The sequence below is a fragment of the Protopterus annectens genome, chromosome 13.part0, assembly GCF_019279795.1.
Source record: "Protopterus annectens isolate FY-2018-M chromosome 13.part0, PAN1.0, whole genome shotgun sequence".
Lineage (NCBI taxonomy): Eukaryota > Metazoa > Chordata > Ceratodontiformes > Protopteridae > Protopterus > Protopterus annectens.
In genome coordinates, this window is record NC_056747.1 from 94,791,399 (window position 1) to 94,811,026 (window position 19,628).

Here is a 19,628-nt window from a genome sequence, read left to right on the forward strand (position 1 = left end):
TATACTAAATCCAAGATCACCATACTCAGAAAAAAAGGAATACCATATCAAAGGCCTTCCAAGAAATGCCAATCTCAGACTTGGTATTTTTTAGTGCATTTTTTGGGCCATTCATTCTTAGCATTACAGGACTCTCTAAAGCAGGCTCCAGTATTTCAAATGGTTATCACAGCTTTCAGATTCAGTGAACACCATCTTTGCATTTTTAAGCTAAGAGGGCAGGATAAGACCTTGCTCTGATGCTACTGGTGCCATCCCTGTTTGGGGGGGGGGGCATTTGCTGCTTGTTGATTCATTTGTTGTATAAGGAAAGTAACAACAAACAGTCACAGCAGATTTTGCAAAAGGCAGACCTAATCACTTATGTTTGACCTTCTATCTAGTAGCTACTCCCATACATTCAAAATGGAGTGTTCCTGTGTTAAAAATGAGCAAATTTGTGATTAAAATTTCATAAAAGGAAAACAAATACATAAAAATATAAATAAGAAAAGATTTTTTTTTTTTTAAAAAGAATGCTTTTTATTTAGTCACTCTAAAAAGTAAAAAATAAGGAAGAGTGAAAAAACTTGGCAAAAGAAACAGACAAAATGATTTCAGAAAAGCATTTGAGGTTGGTTTTGTTGACTTTGATAATGACGTACCAGGAATTAGCTAAACCAACCTCTTTTTTTTTTTTTTTAAATCAGCTTGTCTCCGTTTCTTTTGCAAAGTTTTCACTCTACCTTATTTTTTATTTTTAGAATGACTCAATAAAAAGCATTTTTAACCCAATATTTTTACTTATTTTTTCCTTTTTTTTAATTAAAATATAACAGTAATTCTGTATTTATCTAGATTTATGCATTTTACTTCCCATATCTACAAAGGCATACTACAACACTGTAAGCCAGATTTGCTTGTTTTTCTTGCGCTGGTGCTGATCACTCTTGTCAGATGATTTGCAGAGAGATCTGCTTATGTGATTCAGTATGGAGGCATCAGCATAGGAATCATCACTTATTGTGAACCAGGGAAAGAGACTGTTAGGAAACTGCTTCTTTTTAAATACTCTAACGCCACATATATACATATTTAAACTTATAATGTCACTGAAATAAAGGGCATATGGGTGCTAAAGAGTCACTGATAGGATTCCTTACGAGGAAGGTATGTATGATGAGGCCATCAAACGACCCAAGATAAACTGAATGCTGTACTACTGTAGGAGGCGGAGGAATGTGAATACAAGGCTGGCACCGCTGTTGTGTTTGGGAGGGGACTTATCATAGTAATGTCATACATCCATACAGTGGTCGGTGAAGTGACAGAGCCACAAAGCCAATTTCGATAAAAAGCATTCTACTAATAACAGTGTATGATTAATAATATTTGAAAAGAAATATCACAATAAAGGAAGCACCATGTTTCAACCAGTGTGAATAAAAGGCCTGAGTGGGACCCTCTTAGGAATGTATTCACCATATGTTTATGCCAGTGTGCCTTGAGTATAGATTTCAGTATGCATGAAAACTGCACTACTGTATTCAGGTTATTTCATTAAAGAATACAACAGGCATGATTATCTCATCTGCCTTGTATGCATTTCTATCAACAGGGATCGCAATACTTGGTCAGTAAACAAAGCTACATGTCTCCATGACAAAGTTATTCAAATGATATCTGTGACACCTACAGTAGTCTATGACTGGCTAGTTAAAAAATGACTTTGGAAATCAAATAAGTTATACCGAATGTTATGTGGTATACCTGGATTAAACCATATTAGATATACTGCGTTGCTTATATTGTGTCAAAATTGTTAGGATATCTGGATAATTCATTATGCAACAAAACTTAAAATTCTGTAATCATAGATCTCAACCAGTTAGGGACAAATCTCAATGGAATCAGGGACAAATCCAGAAATAACATGGACAGTCAGGAACAATTTTAAAATATCAGTACTATTAACTTGAGACATTGACAGAATAAGAGAATATAAATTAATATACATTTTCTAAAGTAAAATAAGAGTATAACTAAATATTGTCATTATTTATTATTTGTTATTAACTACCTTTTCTCCATTCACCATTTTTAGGAGGAATTAAGATGGACAATTTTGAGTTAAAATCAGTTGAGAAGTATATCAGCAATAATAGGGAAGTAACTTATTCCGTTTTGGTGGTTGTGAAGTATGAACCTTCTTGTACTAGGTGTACACTTCCTGTGAGGCAGTAGCCAGCTCACTTCATATATTCTGTGGCCTAAACGTAACTATATCTCCATTAATTAGTGCTCCAGTAACTTACTACTTTACAAGTAATATGATGAGCAGAGATTATAATAAACCAATACTGCAGCAATAAAATCATTTAAACACCCAGTGGTTACACACTTGGAGCACAGAATATGGCACCTGTTTTTAGGTGTTTTAATTGGTACCAAGTCTCATTACTTTTGTTTTAGATGACAATCTTTAAGCATTGTGCAAATGGTTTCTTTTTAATCCCCAGTCACTACGAGAGGTATAATACTACCCTATCTCCCAAGCATGATTTTATCTCCAGTTTTCTGTTTCCAGCTTGTAGGTTCAGATGTTAAGAGGTCAGAATTTCTTTCAAGCAGGTGACCCCCATCTACCCCCCCCCCCCCACATACACACATGTGCACGCAAACAGGCACGTACAGGCAACTGTCGGCTGAATGAGATGTACACTTAACCAAAAGGTATATTACTCAAAGGGTTAGCGACAAGTATTTAATGAAAAGTGTTGATGTTCTGCTTTTTCATGACTGGAGTTTGAAGTACAAGAAAATAATTATATTTACATGGTACTGTTGAGAGATACTAAGTGGCACATTAGCACTGTTCATTTGGCTATGTACCTTTAATTCAAACGGCACTTCTGTCTGTTGTTAGGACTGACAATGACTAACCATTCAGCTACTCTGCTCTTCTCATGAGTGCCTGAAGTAAAATTTAAAGGAAATATTGGCACTGTCCATTCAGAACCCTGTAGAAAAATGCTCATCTTGTCCATTTAGAGCTGTGTAACCCAAGTGTACAATGATTTAAGAGCTGCAGTGTTAGCCAGTTGTGCACCTGTTAGATACAGATTATACCCTTTGCTTTCTAACAATACAGTTTCCTGTATTGTATTGTGCCTCACAGCAAGAGGTTTTCCCATTCGATTCTCGGCTGAAGCGCCTTCTGTGTAGAGTCTGCATGTCCTCCCCACAGTCGAGTAGCAATCGAAAGACATGCGTGAATGAGCATGCCTTTGTTAAGGTTGGGTGTCAAGCTGGCACCACAAAAATCTACTGGCAATCATTAGGGGACCGTAGTTCCGCTGTGGCGACCCCTAACCCCTAAAGCCAAAAGAAAAACAACAACTTTCTAACAATACAGTTTCCTAGTACGTACAGGTTATGTTGTGTGTAAAGCATACAGTGGATTTAGGTCATATAAACTGGTGAGACTTGTTTCCCGATATAAAAGTTACTACTACATCTTAAGTAAAACTCAAAATCTTAACAATGACAACAAACACTTTCTCAAAAATTAGGTAAAGGCAATGTGCATGTGTGTCAGCATGTCTGTATATCTGTATGTTATTCTGAATGGATCTGGTGTGTGTATTGTCTCACTAACAATACAGGGACAATATTTTACTTAAATACTAAAATATTATCCCTCTATCATTATTGCAATGCTTTTTATTAAAATTGGCTTAGTGAGACGGCAGAAAAAATGCCAAGCAATAGCAAGTGTGTGACAGCACCACAGAGGGACAGAGAGAGAGAGACAGCCACAAAGCCAATTTCAATAAAAAAGCATTTTAATAAAAAGGAATACAAATATGTCATGCAGTTTTTGCAATAAATGCATTCATTTCTGATTCTGCCATTTTGATGTACTTCACTTAGTTTAATTATGTCATTCATTTTCTTACTGTGAGTCCTGTTCAGTTACTTTGATTATGAGTGAGCATCAAACAGCTTCTAACTGGCCCATTTATCCATGTATAATCTCATGCACCCTGTCACAGATTAATAGCTCCAAAAGCAAATTGCCTTACTTCAAAAAACTCCATGCGAGGCAGGGAGATAGGCAGTGTAGAACACAGCTTGGCAGGTTGAATATCGAACATAGACTTGGTTCAAGAGCAGTGGGACCACCTCCATTTATCATCACCACCTTATGAACTTGGTCTGGATACTCATGCGCTAGGAATGTGCAAAATGAAACGCTGCATGACAAAAAGAAAACACAATAATTAAAGCTACCAGTAGTTTCACTGTCTTACAAAAATCAATGGTTATACACAATTGTTACCAATATGTTGCTAACAGAGACCTTAACGTTTAATAAAGGAATCAACATCTTGCACGGCAGCTGGTAGAAGCCAACCTATGTCCCAAATAATCAGGACAGTAATCACAAACTAGTAAGAGATGGTAAGGCAAATGTTTAAGAAATGACATGACAGGGCCTTCATGAATTTCAAGGTTCTTCAGTGCAGTGGTTCAAGCACTGAGGTGTGCTGCTGAGGAACTGGGATTAATTATCACAAGTGACAAACTGGTGGCTAAAGGCCAGTGCTGTATCTCACCTATGCATCTAAGACACCCCTTCTAAGAAGTATCACATTAATTTGTTGGTAAGTCCTTTATCTCATCTATGCACCTAAGATGCCCCCTTCTAATGGGTTTCAGTTTACTTTGTTTTCTCTAGTAGACACTAAATTAAAATAAGTAAAAATATCAGGATTCCTGGAGAGGGTTACTGGTGTATGGAATGGACTAACAAAATGTGGTGCAGAGTTGGAATATATGGAGGCACTCAAAGTAACATATGATAACTGAAAAAAGTGTAAGGGTATAGTGGGGATATAAATTGTTAAATGCACTTACAGAGCAAACTGGCTAGTCTGACTGTCTCCTACTTCCAAGCAAAATGTATTGTATCTGTATCTTCTCAACTTAAATCCAGTGGTTTATGAGGAGTATACAGAGATGAATTATACTAGTGAAGTGTAGAGGGGTGTAGAGGGGTGCAGTGACATTCACAGTGTGAGTAGAAATCCCTTGGAATACCATAATGCCCATACCATAGTTTTTTCTTACTAACATGGCAGCTTGGTGAACCAGAAATGATGTCCATCTATTACTAAACCTAGGTCTTTAATCACATTCCCTAGCTTAAGTATTCCTCCTTCCCATGTTACAGTAGGTGACAGGAATTCTTTGTTTCCCAGTGATTATTATTTGGCATTTGCCCAGACTGACAGCATGTCTATTGTTTTTAAGGTAGGACTAGGCTATAGCCAACATGTGCTGAAGTACCTAGCAGCTGTCAGTAAACTTCATGATCCAGAGGGTCAGCTCCATGGCACAGAGGAATAAAACTCTGATTACGAACCACAACAAACAAGATAAAGTAAAAGACCAGTTGAACAGCCATCAAGGCAGGATGGTGGTAAGTAGCCAGCGCCTGCGTACCCATCCTGGGGGCAAAGGAAGTGGTCTATTTTGCTGAATTCCTGGCACCTGTTAGAGAGAGAAGGTGCATGACAAAACGCACTGTGAACTAGGAATGTGTGCTTGGCTCTGGCAAGTTTTTCATAGTCTTCATGGGGTACCCGAGAATGCAAGTACCAAGCGGAAATCACTGCTGGCCTTCATGTTGATATGACTGTGTCAGCTGGCAGGGGTGGGGTTAGCCTATATGTAAATATTCTGTACTCTGCATTGTAAATGATGCATCTTTTGAGAATTAGGCTTACTGGGTAGTTTCATGGCTACGGATAATTAGAACATTCCCTTAAACATAGAAAGCCCTGGTCTGAGGAATAAAGCTAGACACTCACGAAACTGACGAGGGAGCAATATGATAAGGTGAGATGTAGGTAATGAGACCAAAAATCTACACTGCTGCCTGGAAGCCAGCCCCTTCTGGTCATCTCTTGCCCATGTGCTGAAATAATGACTTCATAGCTTATGGACTACCTGATGGCTAGCTGACGATGAGAGAAATATACACAGGAAAAATAGCTTGCTTATTCTCTTTGTGTTGATTTGGACATCTACGACAAAGATGCTAAAATGAGAAACCCAAATAGAGAGTACTGTGGGACCCCATGTATTACCTCAGCTAGTGTTGAGAACTGCCCATCCATTAGAGCCACCTGGCAGTACAGTAGGTCAGATAAGTGCTAATTCTAAGCTAGACAAACTTTACCCATGATTCCTAGTTAGACATCAAGATGATATCTGGGGTATAAGCAACAGCCTGTGGTTACTGCTCCACATAACAGAAGGTTCAACTGTTTAACTGATAAACAAATGCAAACATAAATAACTTTTTAAAACTCCTTAAATTAAGTTTGGTTGATGTTAAACTACAGAGAAAGTTAAAACAGACACATTTGTTAAATGCTTACACATAGTTCACTTTAGAAATGGAAATGTTTCTCCTTTGTTTTCTTCTGCAAAGAAAATACACAAAGAAGGTGAAAAAGTATTTCACTGGATCTGTGGCTCAATACCACAGAACACTACAGACTGGTGTGGATGTAACTAAAGTTGGATCTGTGGCAAGGTGACCATTTTGTTACAGGACCTAAACTGGAACACTTGAGGGCTGCTCCGGGAAGCCAGGTCTGCAATCCCATTCTCCCAGACCCATAGGAGTGGAGATAGGGCTGCCATGTCATCTCGCACTGGGGCCAGCAGGCTGGCTTCCTGTCCTTCACCCAGCACTGTGGGGATGCCACTATGTGAATGGCACCACCCAGGAGGCAAGAGGCCACATGCCAGGAGCCTCGAAGCGATGCACATTCGTCAGTGCCTGCCACCATGGGGAGGGGGGGGACTGAGGTGTGCCCAAGAAGTACAGAGATGGAGGGACCCAGGGCCATCTCCCCTGCGAGTTTGAAAGCCCCAGGAGCAAGGCAAAGGGGAGCACAAAAGTCTGGATGAGAGACTATCTGAGGCTTTGTGGCTCAGCAGAGTTCCATGAGGCTGGGAAGTTCTCCTGAGAGACTCTAATAGCATGTGTGACACTGCATGATTTGGCAGCAGTCAGGAGATATGTAACCCTGGAAAAGAGCTCCCTCTCCAATGGTTAGAAGTGGAAGCCTGGAGGAGGTCCATCCCGATGGAAGTCTGGAAGGGAGAGAGAGAGGTGGAAAGTCACAGGGACAGGACAGTTCCTGCCTGTGTGAGGGGGTATGGACCATGCCCCCTCTGGGATGGAAGTCTGGAAGGGGGAGAGAGGCAGATAGTGTGGCAGGGTGGGCAAGCTCCTGCTTGGATGAGGGGGGTCAGGCAGAGCTCCCCACAATGGAAGTCCTTAAGGGAGCACTGGGGCAGACAGCAGCAGGGCCTGGAGAGCACCTGCCTGCGTGAGCGGAGTCAGACAGAGCTCCCCATGATGGAAGTTCTTGAGGAAGCACCAGGGTGGATGGCAGAGGGGCCTGGAGAGCTCCGGCTGGGGTGAAGGCATCCAACTTCACCTCATAACAGACGGCATCCTCCAAAAACCTCAAAGTCCCCAGAGCCTTCATGAGAGCGGATTTGCCCCTCAGTGGCCGAGGGAAATCTTGGAGGGGTGGACGGGATCAGACGGAAGCTCCCCTGAGAGGGTCTGAGGGCATGAGAGATCCAGAGCAGTTTGGCAGCCTGCAGGAGACATGGAGGTGGCAGATTCTCTTGACATGGGGGGGGGGGCAGTGGCTGGGGAAGGTCTTTTGGCCAGCTTGAAGGGGAGGCCTGTATGGGTCGGCCCTAACAGAAGTCAGTAAGGGAGTGCCGGGCAGATGGGTGTGAGGCATGGAGAGATCCTGCTTGGGTGAGTGGGATCAGGCAGAGCACTCAATGATGGAAGTCCTTGACGGAGTGACTAACAGACAGCAGCAGGGCCTGGAAGGCTCCTGCCAGGGAGAAGGCATCTGACCTTACCCCATACTCAATGGCATCACCTTTAAAATTGCAAAGTCTCCAGAGCTGCTCAGGATGAGAGAGTAGGGGGACTGCCCCAGGAAGCCAGGTCACCATTCAGACTGAATTGTCTAAACTGAGACATTTCTGTGCCCCAAAGACAATGTTTTGGATTCTGGGACAGAGTTCCAAACTGGGACTGCCCTGAAAAATCCTGGACAGTTGGTCACTTTGATCTGTGGACATATTTTAACCTAAGGATGGAACTGGTAGCAATGGAGAAACCTTTACATGATGCTAGCTACCTGCATAAAAATATCTAATTGGAGGCAGTTCATAAAAAAATATTTTTGCAGCTAAAGAATTAAATGTTAATTCAAATGATTATAGATATATATATATATATATATATATATATATATATATATATATATTTAGAAATTTTACACTATACTGTTTAACCTCAGACTAAGACATTTGCACTATGGTTCTTAATTTCTCACTGTCTGGTTTCAAGCATCATAACATTGACATGGCCTATATTGTTTAGCTCTGTAACTTTAATTTTACATGTTAAGGCTATATTGGCTTAACTTGTCCAGTCTCATTTCATTTTGTTCCTTAGTCTGTCCCATATACATGTATCATTACCTGTTAGAAAAATATGTATTAATGTATGTTTAGTGCTTATTAGAAGCTAAAAGAGTTAACACGTTTCATTCTATTTTATGTACAGCTTAATTCTGTATGAAATTATAAGATGATTTTTTAAACTACAGTATGCTTTCTGAAACTACAAGATGCACCCTGACCTAGTATTTGCTAGCACAGCAAAATTCATGTTTATGCCTTTTGGAAATGTACTGAGAAGCAGGTGATTATCTGCTAGGTCAGGAAAATGAATGAATAGGGTATGAATAGAACAATACTGTTTTCTATAATATGATTGAATATGAACAATCAGCTCTGTTCGTGTTATGAGAACATGCACAGCTGCGGAAAAGAAGAGATACATGAAACAAAAGACTGCTTGAAGAATCTGTACTTGCTTTGTGCTCGAATTAGCTATAGTACCTTGAATGGTAACATAACATAGTGGGAAACTGTATCTAACCGGTGGTCACCAAGGCCACGTTGCTTTTCTTAGGAAGTTTTTCATAAAATTGATAGTGCAAGCAGAAAATCATGGACAAACAGCTGCTTTGAAGTAATGATGTTAAAACTTGTGATCTGTTATGTCAGCTTGGTAGGCAATGTCTTGTTAGAAAATGTATAAAAATAACCTTACTTCCTGATTTTAGTTAGACAAACTCTGTATTAGCACGTTTTAGTCTCCTTGCTGCAAGATTAAAGTGCCTTAACCTGCCGTGTATTGATAATTTTGAAGTTTGTTTTTCCTTTGACATTACCTATATTACCAATATCATTAATTTCCTTTTTTACCTGTGCAACAGCTTTCTGAAACACTACAGGTACTGGCAAAAGATCAAATGGAAGTTGTGAAATCTGTACCTTTCCACAGAGGAATTACATGTTCAATGCTTGTGGTTTACTTCGGTGAACCTCGTTTGACAAAATGCCTGATTTGTATCAAACATAGAAAAATACTTTGCTCCTGGCATGACAAATACATTTCACCTATGCAAGTTGGATCATGCATTCTTTACATAGATTTATTCAAGTCTTGTGGATCTATACAAATAAAACTTTTGTGCATCTTCATTACAGTAATTATACTATTGACCCATTCATTGGGCTCATTCTGTTTCTATCTCATATCTGTTTTCATCATGTAACCCACAAAGATACAGAATCTTACCCTGGGGCATGGCAAAGCTGTTTCAACATAATAAACATCGGATAAAATCCCAAGCCAGTAAAGAAGCCCACTTACTCTTGTAGCATACCTTTGAATGCTTCCTGATCCACACCAGCTCCCCATTCACACCGAATTTTCACCATGCCAAGTTTCTCAAGTCAAGCAAACCAATACAGGTGGTACATTTACAATATCAGTTATATGTAATGGAATCCTACATTCATACATTCACACATAACCAGTTGGCATAATGGTTCCAGTCTTCAGTTTCGATGCACAAGGTACGATCCTGACCTCCGGTCAATGTCAAAGATGAAATGAGTGCAGATGAGACAGCTTTAATGGCAGCAAATGGGAGGAATCAGAAGAGGCTAAGAATTGAGATAAAAGGGAAATAGTGGAATAGGTTAACAGCTTCAAGTATCTGTGAAGGGTAGTTGAGGGGGAAGGGAAGGCTGAATGCGGAGGTCAAAGCTAGAATCAGAGGGGCTGCAGCCAAATGACACAGTGCATCAGGTGTGTTTGACAGAAGAATGCCAAAGAAACTGAAAAGTAAGGTGAACAAAACATTGGCGCAATCAGTACTGGTGCATGGTACAGAAATCTGTGCAATAAAGGCACTGCCATTTGAGGAAGCTAGAGGTAATGTAGGTGAAGGGCCTGAGATGGGTGGTAGGATGCACACTATGGGAAAGACTTAGAAATGAGGACATAACAGCAGTAGCCAAAGTAGCTCCAGAACTGCAGGAAAGGTCAAAGAGAGCAGATTACGGTGGATCAGGCACATGTGCAGCAAAGCAGAAGACAATCTGGTGAAGAAAATTTGGGACAGACAGGAAGAAAGCAAGAGGAGACAAGGGGATCCAGCAAAGAGTTGGATGGATAGTGTGATTAAAGACCTGCGACAATCAGGCATGAGTTTCGAAGAAGTTAGGAGAGTGGTATTGAACAGAAAGAGATGGTGACAGTTGACACAACACCCTGTCCCTATGTAGAAAATTGGATAAAGGGGGATGATGATTCACTCTCACACTTCAATTTTACATGATAGCTACATTAAGAAATTCCGCAATGACTGCTTCAGGTTGTTCTCTTTTTGCCTCACTGTTTTGAGTCTTTGAACAAATATTGCACTGCACTCTGCCCAAATGTCTAATCTAAACTTTCCATTTGATTATTAATATTGCTTTCCTCCCCAGTTTCCAACTTACTTGCTGGATGCATCTTTTCTGTCTTTTTACCATGTATTCATTTTTGTGCACATTCTCAACAGGAATTGTCAACACAAGTAACAAATTTTCATGATTCTGCTGTAATATGTGTAATATTTTACTAACAAATCATGCAACTTACTAAACTTACAAATTTAGGCTCGGTTCTTTAATTTAGTAATATAAGCATCAGTAGACGCTGTGGGATCTTGAGCCCTTGTGAAGAAGACTTGAATAAATGGCACATTTCTTTACTGGTTCATAATTACTCTGAAATGTTTGTCTCATAGCTGCAATATTCCTTCTTTCTCCCACTCCACATTCAGATGTACCATAACATTTCAGGGGATCTTCCACTATGACATGTAGAAATTAATGATACTGTAATTTTTCAGACAAAAACAAAATAAAATTATGGATCTACAACTTCTCCTTCTCAGACAAATTACACTGAAGAGATTGAGCTTACCAGGTGGCTGCATTTGAGTCATTTCTAAATAAACCAAAACAACTTACTGACAGATATTTATGGCACAATGTACTTTCTGTACTACATAAACATTATTTTTCACTTCTGACACCATGTAACATTTGTTACAGCAAGATGGCTGAAAGAATAAGATGGCAACCACTTGCTTGAGGCCAGAGTCATCAGCATGTATTTTACACTATGGCCTATACGCAATACACATTTTTTATACAGATATACAGTGTAAAGTCACCAGTCCATTAAGGCTATACATATGTATAGTACAGGTCAAGCTTCTGACATTTGACCTTTTATCTTTGTGTATTTCAAAGTCAATGTTTTGATCTCTGACTTTCTAACAATAATGGAAGTATATGACAGTTCTGCAAAACTATATACCTAGCCTGCACCTGTGGCATAGATGGATAAAGGTCTGCATACAACCAAGGCAGTGAAAGTTTGATTAGTGTCTAAGGTGCCTTCACAGCACAGGTAGGGAGTATTGCTGTCCTATCCTTGGGGGAAGGGATGTTGGACAGAGCTCTCATTAAGACCTGTTATAGGCTGGAGTTAAGTTGAAGGAAATTGCTGGGCTGGGCATATGAGATGGCTGAAGAGGTGGGCAGCTCTAAGGAGTTGGAGCAGGCACTCCTTCAGACCACTCCTCAATGCTTACCCAACCTAATGCTTGATGTCAGCTTGGTAGGAGGGGTTAGTGAATGCAGAACCCTTACTGTGGAACTGCAAAGTCATGGCTTCTACCTGTCCTGTTCGACCCTCCAGTGCCTGGCAACATGCACACTTATCTTGCCATGCAGCACAGACTCCTATGAATTAACAGTTCCAAGGTATGGGGCCCCTCTCAGTGCAGGTCACATCAGGATGCCACTGAGGCATTGGCAGTTGCAGGGTTAGGCTCAATGGGAGAAAGTATTTGGAATCCTGAAGTTGTTGACAGCGGTAGGCGAACAAAAATAATATAAAAAATTACATATGCCAAAGGAAGGCCATTTTTAAATTTAACACATTACAATCATTACAGAAATTAGTAAATGGGGATTATCAGCTTCTCAGTTAAATCATCAATTCACAATTCCCTCTCCACACTGCTGACATCTCACTGTTAAAAAGTGGAGTAACCTTACAAGCCCCCTGCTCTGTGTAATACTGAGCAAGCCACTTAACCTTCTTGCACTATTAGTTCTGCCCTAAAAAGTATCTTTATTTTTCCCAAAAGGGCCACTTTGTTACCAAGATGCAAAAGAAAGTAAAATAAAGAATACTGAAAATGGATTTGAGTACTTTGCCTGACTCTGCTAACTCTCATACAGTTTTCCACTTAGGTTAGTTTGAGATCTCCCAGTCAGCTGTGGTAGGCTTTCTGCTGTCCAGAATCTAACCCCCTTGAGTACTGTGAGCAGCAGACACCTCCTTCTGGAGTTTGAACATTGTAGGACTTTTGGATACCAACCTGACCTTTATGAGGCCTGAAGGACATGCGAATGCCATGGCCACATCAGCAAAATTCTGTGGCATGGCTTTGTCAGTACACAATACTTATAAGAGTGGGAGCTAATATACTTAAAAACACAGATGCAAAAGGGTACTATTGAATACAGTTTTTAATTTTACAAAAGACAGCTCATAAACAAAGTACAGTTAAATATGTTAGCAATAGCATCATGAATGAACACAAACACTATAAGGAAATAAGGTTGACGGGAGATATACAAAGAATCACAAAAGTGAAAGGATAATAGTAGCTCTCATTTGGGAATCTGACTGAGGACCTCCAGTATGTGACACAGGCCTCTGGACAGAGATGTTGAATTTCCCTTAGCAGCTTTATCCCTTCAGATAGGAAACCCCAGCATAGTAAGACAAGCAGGGGTGGCTCGTGCTATAGGACTGCAGGACTGCAGCCCCCCACTTTTAGAAAGAAGAAAAAAACAAATTGTGAGTCTCGGAACTCCACGTATGTATGCTTGGAGTTCCTGGAACTCACAGAACTCCAGACTGCTGTGTCAGCAGTCCAGATAGGGGGGAAAGGCATCTCTGTCCTGCAGATGCCCAGAAGTCGATGCGGTGACGACTGCATAGAACAGACTTGCATCATCTGCAGGCTGGAGCCTACTCTCACAGGGAAACCAGCCGGGAGGACAGTTGAGCCTACACTCTCGCAGGGAAACCAGCCATTAGCTTGCATTGGACTGAGGATACTGCAGATGAACTCGGGAACACTGAATGGGACATGGACTCGGGGAACTGAGAACACTCACTGAATTGAGGATACCGCAGATGAACATTACTGAGGATAGACTAAATACTCACTGAATTCAGTCTGTGTGTGTGTGTGTGTGTGTGTGTGTGTGTGTGTGTGTGTGTGTGTAAAATGCCCCAGTTGCTATATACTAGTGGCTAGAGAGAACTCAGGATACATGGTGATGGGCTTGAACCCTGTACCTTGGATGCAGGTGGGAAGAGCCTGAATTCCCTACCGACCACCATTTGTAAAAAAAATTTGCAGATTTTTGCCTCATATTTGTTCTGTTCCTCATAAAATCTGTGGTTTCTGTATTTTTGTTTCATTACACAGTCAGTAGTGCAGTGGTAGCATTGTTGCCGGATAGCTACAGGTTCTCTGGTTTGATTGATCCTTGGCTGGGGTGCCTTCTGTGTGGAGTCTGCATGTCCTCCCTGTGTTTGTGTGGGTTTGCTCTGGTGTCCTCCTATCTTACAAAGACATGTCTGGAGTGTTTCTCACTAAGCCTCTGCTGAAAACTGGATTTTGTTCCAAGTCAGACTTTCCTGGTTAACAAATGTTAAATAAATAAAAATGACAGGCATTTAAATTTCAGACTTCATATTCTTCAGAAAGTACACGGTAACACAAAACCTTTCATTCTAGCAATTTTCTAAGTTCATAAGATGGATATTTGAAATTTGTCCCTATTTTGGGGACTGTATTCCCACATTATTGGCTTCATCTAGGTTTTTTGTGCCAAGGTTGAGAGCTATGGTGAGAACTGAATTCATTGAAAATGTTTGGGAGCTGTCTTCCCCCATTACTGACTTTGTTCGGGTGTTTTTGCTAAGAGATTGAGAGCTATGGTGAGAACTGAATTCACTAAATATGTTTGGGGGCTGTATTCCCCCATTACTGGCTTTGTCCAGTGTTTTTTGCTAAGAGGTTGAGAGCTATGGTGAGAACTGAATTCACTAAATATGTATGGGGGCTGTATTCCCCCATTATTGGCTTTGTTCAGCTGTTTTGTGCTAAGAGGTTGACAGCTATGGTGAGAACTGAATTCACTAAATGGTAGCCATTTAGGTTTCAGTCTTCCTCTCTTTCACAAAACAGCTGATGTGGCATAGTGGCATGTTGCTCTGACTGTTTTGTACAGGGTCCTGAGTTCAAGACTTGGCAGTGAAATGTATGGTGGCAACACAGCATTTTATTCTAGCAACTTTCCAACATTATACAAGCAATGTTTAAAATGTGTCCCTGGTTTTTGGGCTTTTGTCCCCGCCCAATAAATTTTGGCTTTTCCAGATTTCTTGTGCTGCAAAGTTCAGAGGTACAGCTGAGTGTCGAGTAGATTTTACAAGGAGCTAAGAGCTGCAGGGGAACAAAAGTTTAGTGCTGCTTATGCTGAGTCTGGTTGCATTGTTAATAACACAACAGTTAGTGTACTTGCTTTTGATGCAGAACGCTGTGGGTTCTACTCCCACAGTAGGTAGATGCATTGCTGATACTGTGCTGTGTTGTAAAGTGGGCGGATGCTGCAGTCCTTTTTTGTTAAGATACCTAGTAACTATGAACCTGTTATCAGTTTGCCATCCATTCCCTATTGCAATATTACTAGCAATTTATTCCTCAAGGACAAGAGGCATTTTACTTGTGGATGACAAAATGAAATATAAAGTTGTTTGCTAGCAGTAATCTCTTCATTAGTTATAGATCTCTTTAATGTGGAATTATTTAATGACTTTTACTTCTTCAGAGATTGTGCATATTTACTGATACTGGTGGACTGTAGAAGTTTGAGTAGACTTTTATGAAGGAAATATTCTGAATTGGGCAGTTTTGTCACTACTGGTGCATGCATTTTGTTTCATTGTTTGGTGGAAAAATTTTCAAAACAATAAACTTAAAATGCCCTCTAACAACTGTACTGTATTGTACAAGGAATATAATTTAATACAATCATGAAGGTGTATAAAGAGCACGTGTATGTTTCGTGTGCAAGGGGCCTATGATCTGAAAGCAGCCCAAAGTTAATCTTTATCTGCCATGGGCAATATGTATTTTCTTTGAATGTGGGTTTCAATGCTGTTTCAATGAATGTGAGTTTCAAGGGCAGAGAAGTTTTAATGCTAAGTCTATTTTTCATTGTGAGACTGCATTGCTTTGTTTAGCAGATATCTATTAGTGTTTGTGCTGTAAAACGCAAATTAAAACTTTCAAATGAAATCCAAATCATCGCAGAAGTAAAGCAGTAAGCACTTTAGTGTTTATAGTAAATGGGGTGAAATAACCAAGGATTGGGATATTGGAATGGCTGCAGGGGGGAGGCTCCACTCTACCATGATTTTGTGAGGGGGGGGAAGGGCAGCAAACTCAAAGACAGCCCCGGCTGAACTATACCTCTCAGCTGTCCAGATTTTTGCAGAATGAATAGATTTTTGCTTCTTATTTTTGGTTTGTTCCTCATAAAATTTGTGGTTTTCTGGCAAATCATTTAGGAATGAAGTCATTAAATAATGACAGACATTGAGTTTCAGATATCATAACCTTTGTAAAAATGCATGCTAAAGCAAGACCTGTTATTCTATCAACTGTTTTAAGTTTATACAAGAGCAATTTTTAGTACTGTTTGTATGTTCCCCCAATATATTTGGCTTTGTCCAGATTTCTTGCATTAAGAGGATGAGAGGTATGTACAAATAAATCACTTTATAGAATTAGGAATATCCAAACCTCTCAACTGTCCCCAATTTTGGCTCAAAATGTTGCTCTCCCCCAATAAATCCCAAAAAAAAATGGCAATTTTGAAGAAAAAAGAGGGTTTACAATTATAAATAAATGTAATGATCAGAGTTATAGATTACTTTATTTTTAAAATGCATGTGCATTCTCTTATTTTTTTTGTCAGCTGCCTGCTCAGTACTAATATTAAAATGTGTGTTTGTGTTTGACAGGTTGACAGGTTCTGTGGTGTGTGGCAATTTTATAATAGTTCAGTTTTCTTTTTTCTCTGGCTGGTTTTAAAGAAATCATTAAAAAATAATGAAATGGATGGCAGATATTTGTTTTTTATTTTTCATTCCCTTCAGAATACAAAATTCTATTAATATTTTATTATCATTATTTTTATATTCATTAAATATTTAAAATTAAAATTTAAAAATTGTCCTTATTTTTGGGTCTTTGTTGTATGGCTGTGTTTTGATTTGTTGCTCTGCAGGAGGTTTGGTATGAGGGAGACATCACGTCGGGTCGCAGACCCAGAGACATTTCATGACATACTTGTTGCACCCCACTCCCCCATGTAGTGACTCTGGATGTGTCCAAGCAAGGCAAGGAGCAGTTATGCAGTGTAAGTGTGCAGAGTATTCCCCCATCCAAGGTAGACACAAGTACGACTGAAGCTTTTCATCTGTCCTTGATTTTGCAAAATGTTCTGGTTTTCTGTCATATTTTTATACTGTTGATTTATGCTTCTTATTATTCAGAAAATGCATGCTGTCGCAGTGCCCTGTTGCTCTGTGTTTAAGTAGCAATGCTATAATGACCATCAGGTAAACTTGTCAGAGATTGTAAGATGCAAGTAAGCTTTAATAAGCATACTGTTAAAGAATTACCAACATTGAAAGCCTTTTTGTTGTTGCCATGCACAGAATATTTACATAACTAGATAATGTATAAGCTTTAGGTATTGAAATGCATATGACAGTATTTGTAATAAAGGACAGGATTACAGTATTTTCAGAAGCTCATTACATTTGTTGGAGACTTGCAGTCATCTTTGCAGGCTTTACCCGTAAACTAAACTACCAGTCTATCATGTGTGGTCCATAACTTGTGCAGTAATCCTTTAAGCAAATTATCTTGAGCTTGTTTCTTGTTTGCTGTTCATTTTTTACTTAGATCAGGTCTTCCCCATGAGACAAGTAAATAGTTGTTGTCAGGCAGCAGGTCTTTTTTGGATAAGAAATATTTTTTACAAGTGGGGGTATCACAGAGATTGCTACTTTCAGCATGTTACTTGATAATTTTATAAAGCTAAATATACATTATAATTAGAACTGCAGAGCAAAGAGAAGTGTTTCAGTTGAGTGCTACTTGTTTTTTTATACTTGATTTTGACTGGCATTCCAGTAATGTATTTAAAAAGTAATTTATTTTTTCATGCCTCATAACCTTTGTGCTTCCCTCTAGATATTAAGTAACCGGTCATGTAGCCAATGCATTGAAATATTTTTTCTTCTACACTTCATTTTGTCTTGATTGGACTCTCGTAATGATGGATTGGCACCCATGCAGCGTATTTAATTAAAGTTCCAGTTGTGGTTTTGAACATAGCCCCACCCCTTTCTGGTTGGCCACACCCATTCCCATTGGTCCCACCCACTCAGCTGTTTCCTGCAGCCCCCCCTTTAATTTGAAGTCACCAGCCACCACTGAATAAAAGTCAAATTATGCACACACTGTTAGAATCACAGAAGTGCTCTAGCTCTTGTTTGGGACTCAAACAAGGTCCAGAGCGATATAAAGAAAATTGAGTTGTTAGATGGTTAAAAGAGGTCCAAGATAGTAGCGATACTCTTTCAAAGAGCAAGGAAATGGTGTGCAGGTGGAAAGAGGCCACTTTAAAGTTAATGTTTGCAGTCATACTTTATATTGCTGACAGACACGGACTAACATGCAGACCAGTCTTTTTAAGGAGTTGACAGAATTTATAGCATTGTAAATTTTAAGAATGGGGCACCTACTCTAGGCCATCTGCGTACAATTATCTGTAAAGACTAAGGCAATTTAGATGTAAAAGAATTGAGGTAAGCTGGGACTTTAGGGGATCCATGCTGCTTTAAGAGACACAGTGACAACCCCAACAGAACTGTACCCTTCTATTAAAAATATTTGGTTTTCACAAACTTTAATTTTTGATCAGTATCCAACCAACTGCATGTACATTTCAGAGTGGATGATAGTTCGGTGCAAATTTTGTTGTAATCACTTTGAGTAACGTAAGATCATATCATCTGCATATCAAATGCTGTAAGAAATTGCTATCAGTTTCCTTTCTTGTAGTCAAAAAACTAAAACATGAAATTCAAATATTACAGTGTGGGTTATTTTGGCTGGAATTCTGTAGCACCTTGGAACTTCTTCCTAATTTAATGATACTACTTGTATATCAGAATTCTAGGCTTTGAAGAATCCTAGAAATAAAATTGTTCATGATAAAAGCTATCTAAAATATGAAATATGTAGCAAATCCACATGGATGAAAGTAGCAAAGCTTTATGGATTTATTTAGTTTTTAATTTTTATATAGATAAGAGGACTGGACCATAGCGACCACTTCAGACAAAACACTGTTGCAAAAAGTTAATAAATAACAAACAGGCAAAATGCAAAAAGAACACAACATTGTAAGCACTTTAACATACAGGGAAATACATAATGTGATCAAACGAGATACAACACAAAAATATGTTTTGCATGCTGCTGTTCTAAGGATGACCATCTGAACAGACTGCTCCAACAATAATTCACTTATCACAACTGCGACTGAACCCACACACACATGATAGGCTTCATGACAAAAGCACAACTGTAAGGTTTCAGGTAAAGCTTGAGGGAGGAGGGAACACCTTAATGTACTATGATTATGGAAATAAATTCCATATTTGGGGTGCATATGAGTTACTGGATCGACATTGTGGGGTTCTGTAGACATCAGGCTTCTGAGGGATAATGGGCCATGACTGTAATAACCTTAATTGCTACCCGGATGACAGCCTGTCACCCAATCAGGTATGAACTAGCAATTTGAGTCACGGCAGAGCTGAGGGTCAGCAGGCAATGGAGATAAGACGACACAGAAAATAATAAGGTCTGAGAGAGCTGTGCAAGTGATCTGGAGACTGACATATCACAATCTACAGAAACTGGTAAACAAGGTTTTCAAAGTCA

The 19,628-nt window shown here is 39.5% G+C and overlaps 1 protein-coding gene across 1 annotated transcript in view; it reads right to left on the minus strand.

The window, feature by feature from the left end:
• ABHD8 (abhydrolase domain containing 8) overlaps positions 1-19,628 on the minus strand; it is a 182,598-nt gene that overhangs the window by 17,051 nt on the left and 145,919 nt on the right. Inside the window, exon 3 of the mRNA XM_044090656.1 lies at positions 4,065-4,235. Within this exon, the coding sequence (XP_043946591.1) occupies positions 4,065-4,235 (171 nt within the window). The remainder of the gene's footprint in view (positions 1-4,064; positions 4,236-19,628) is intronic.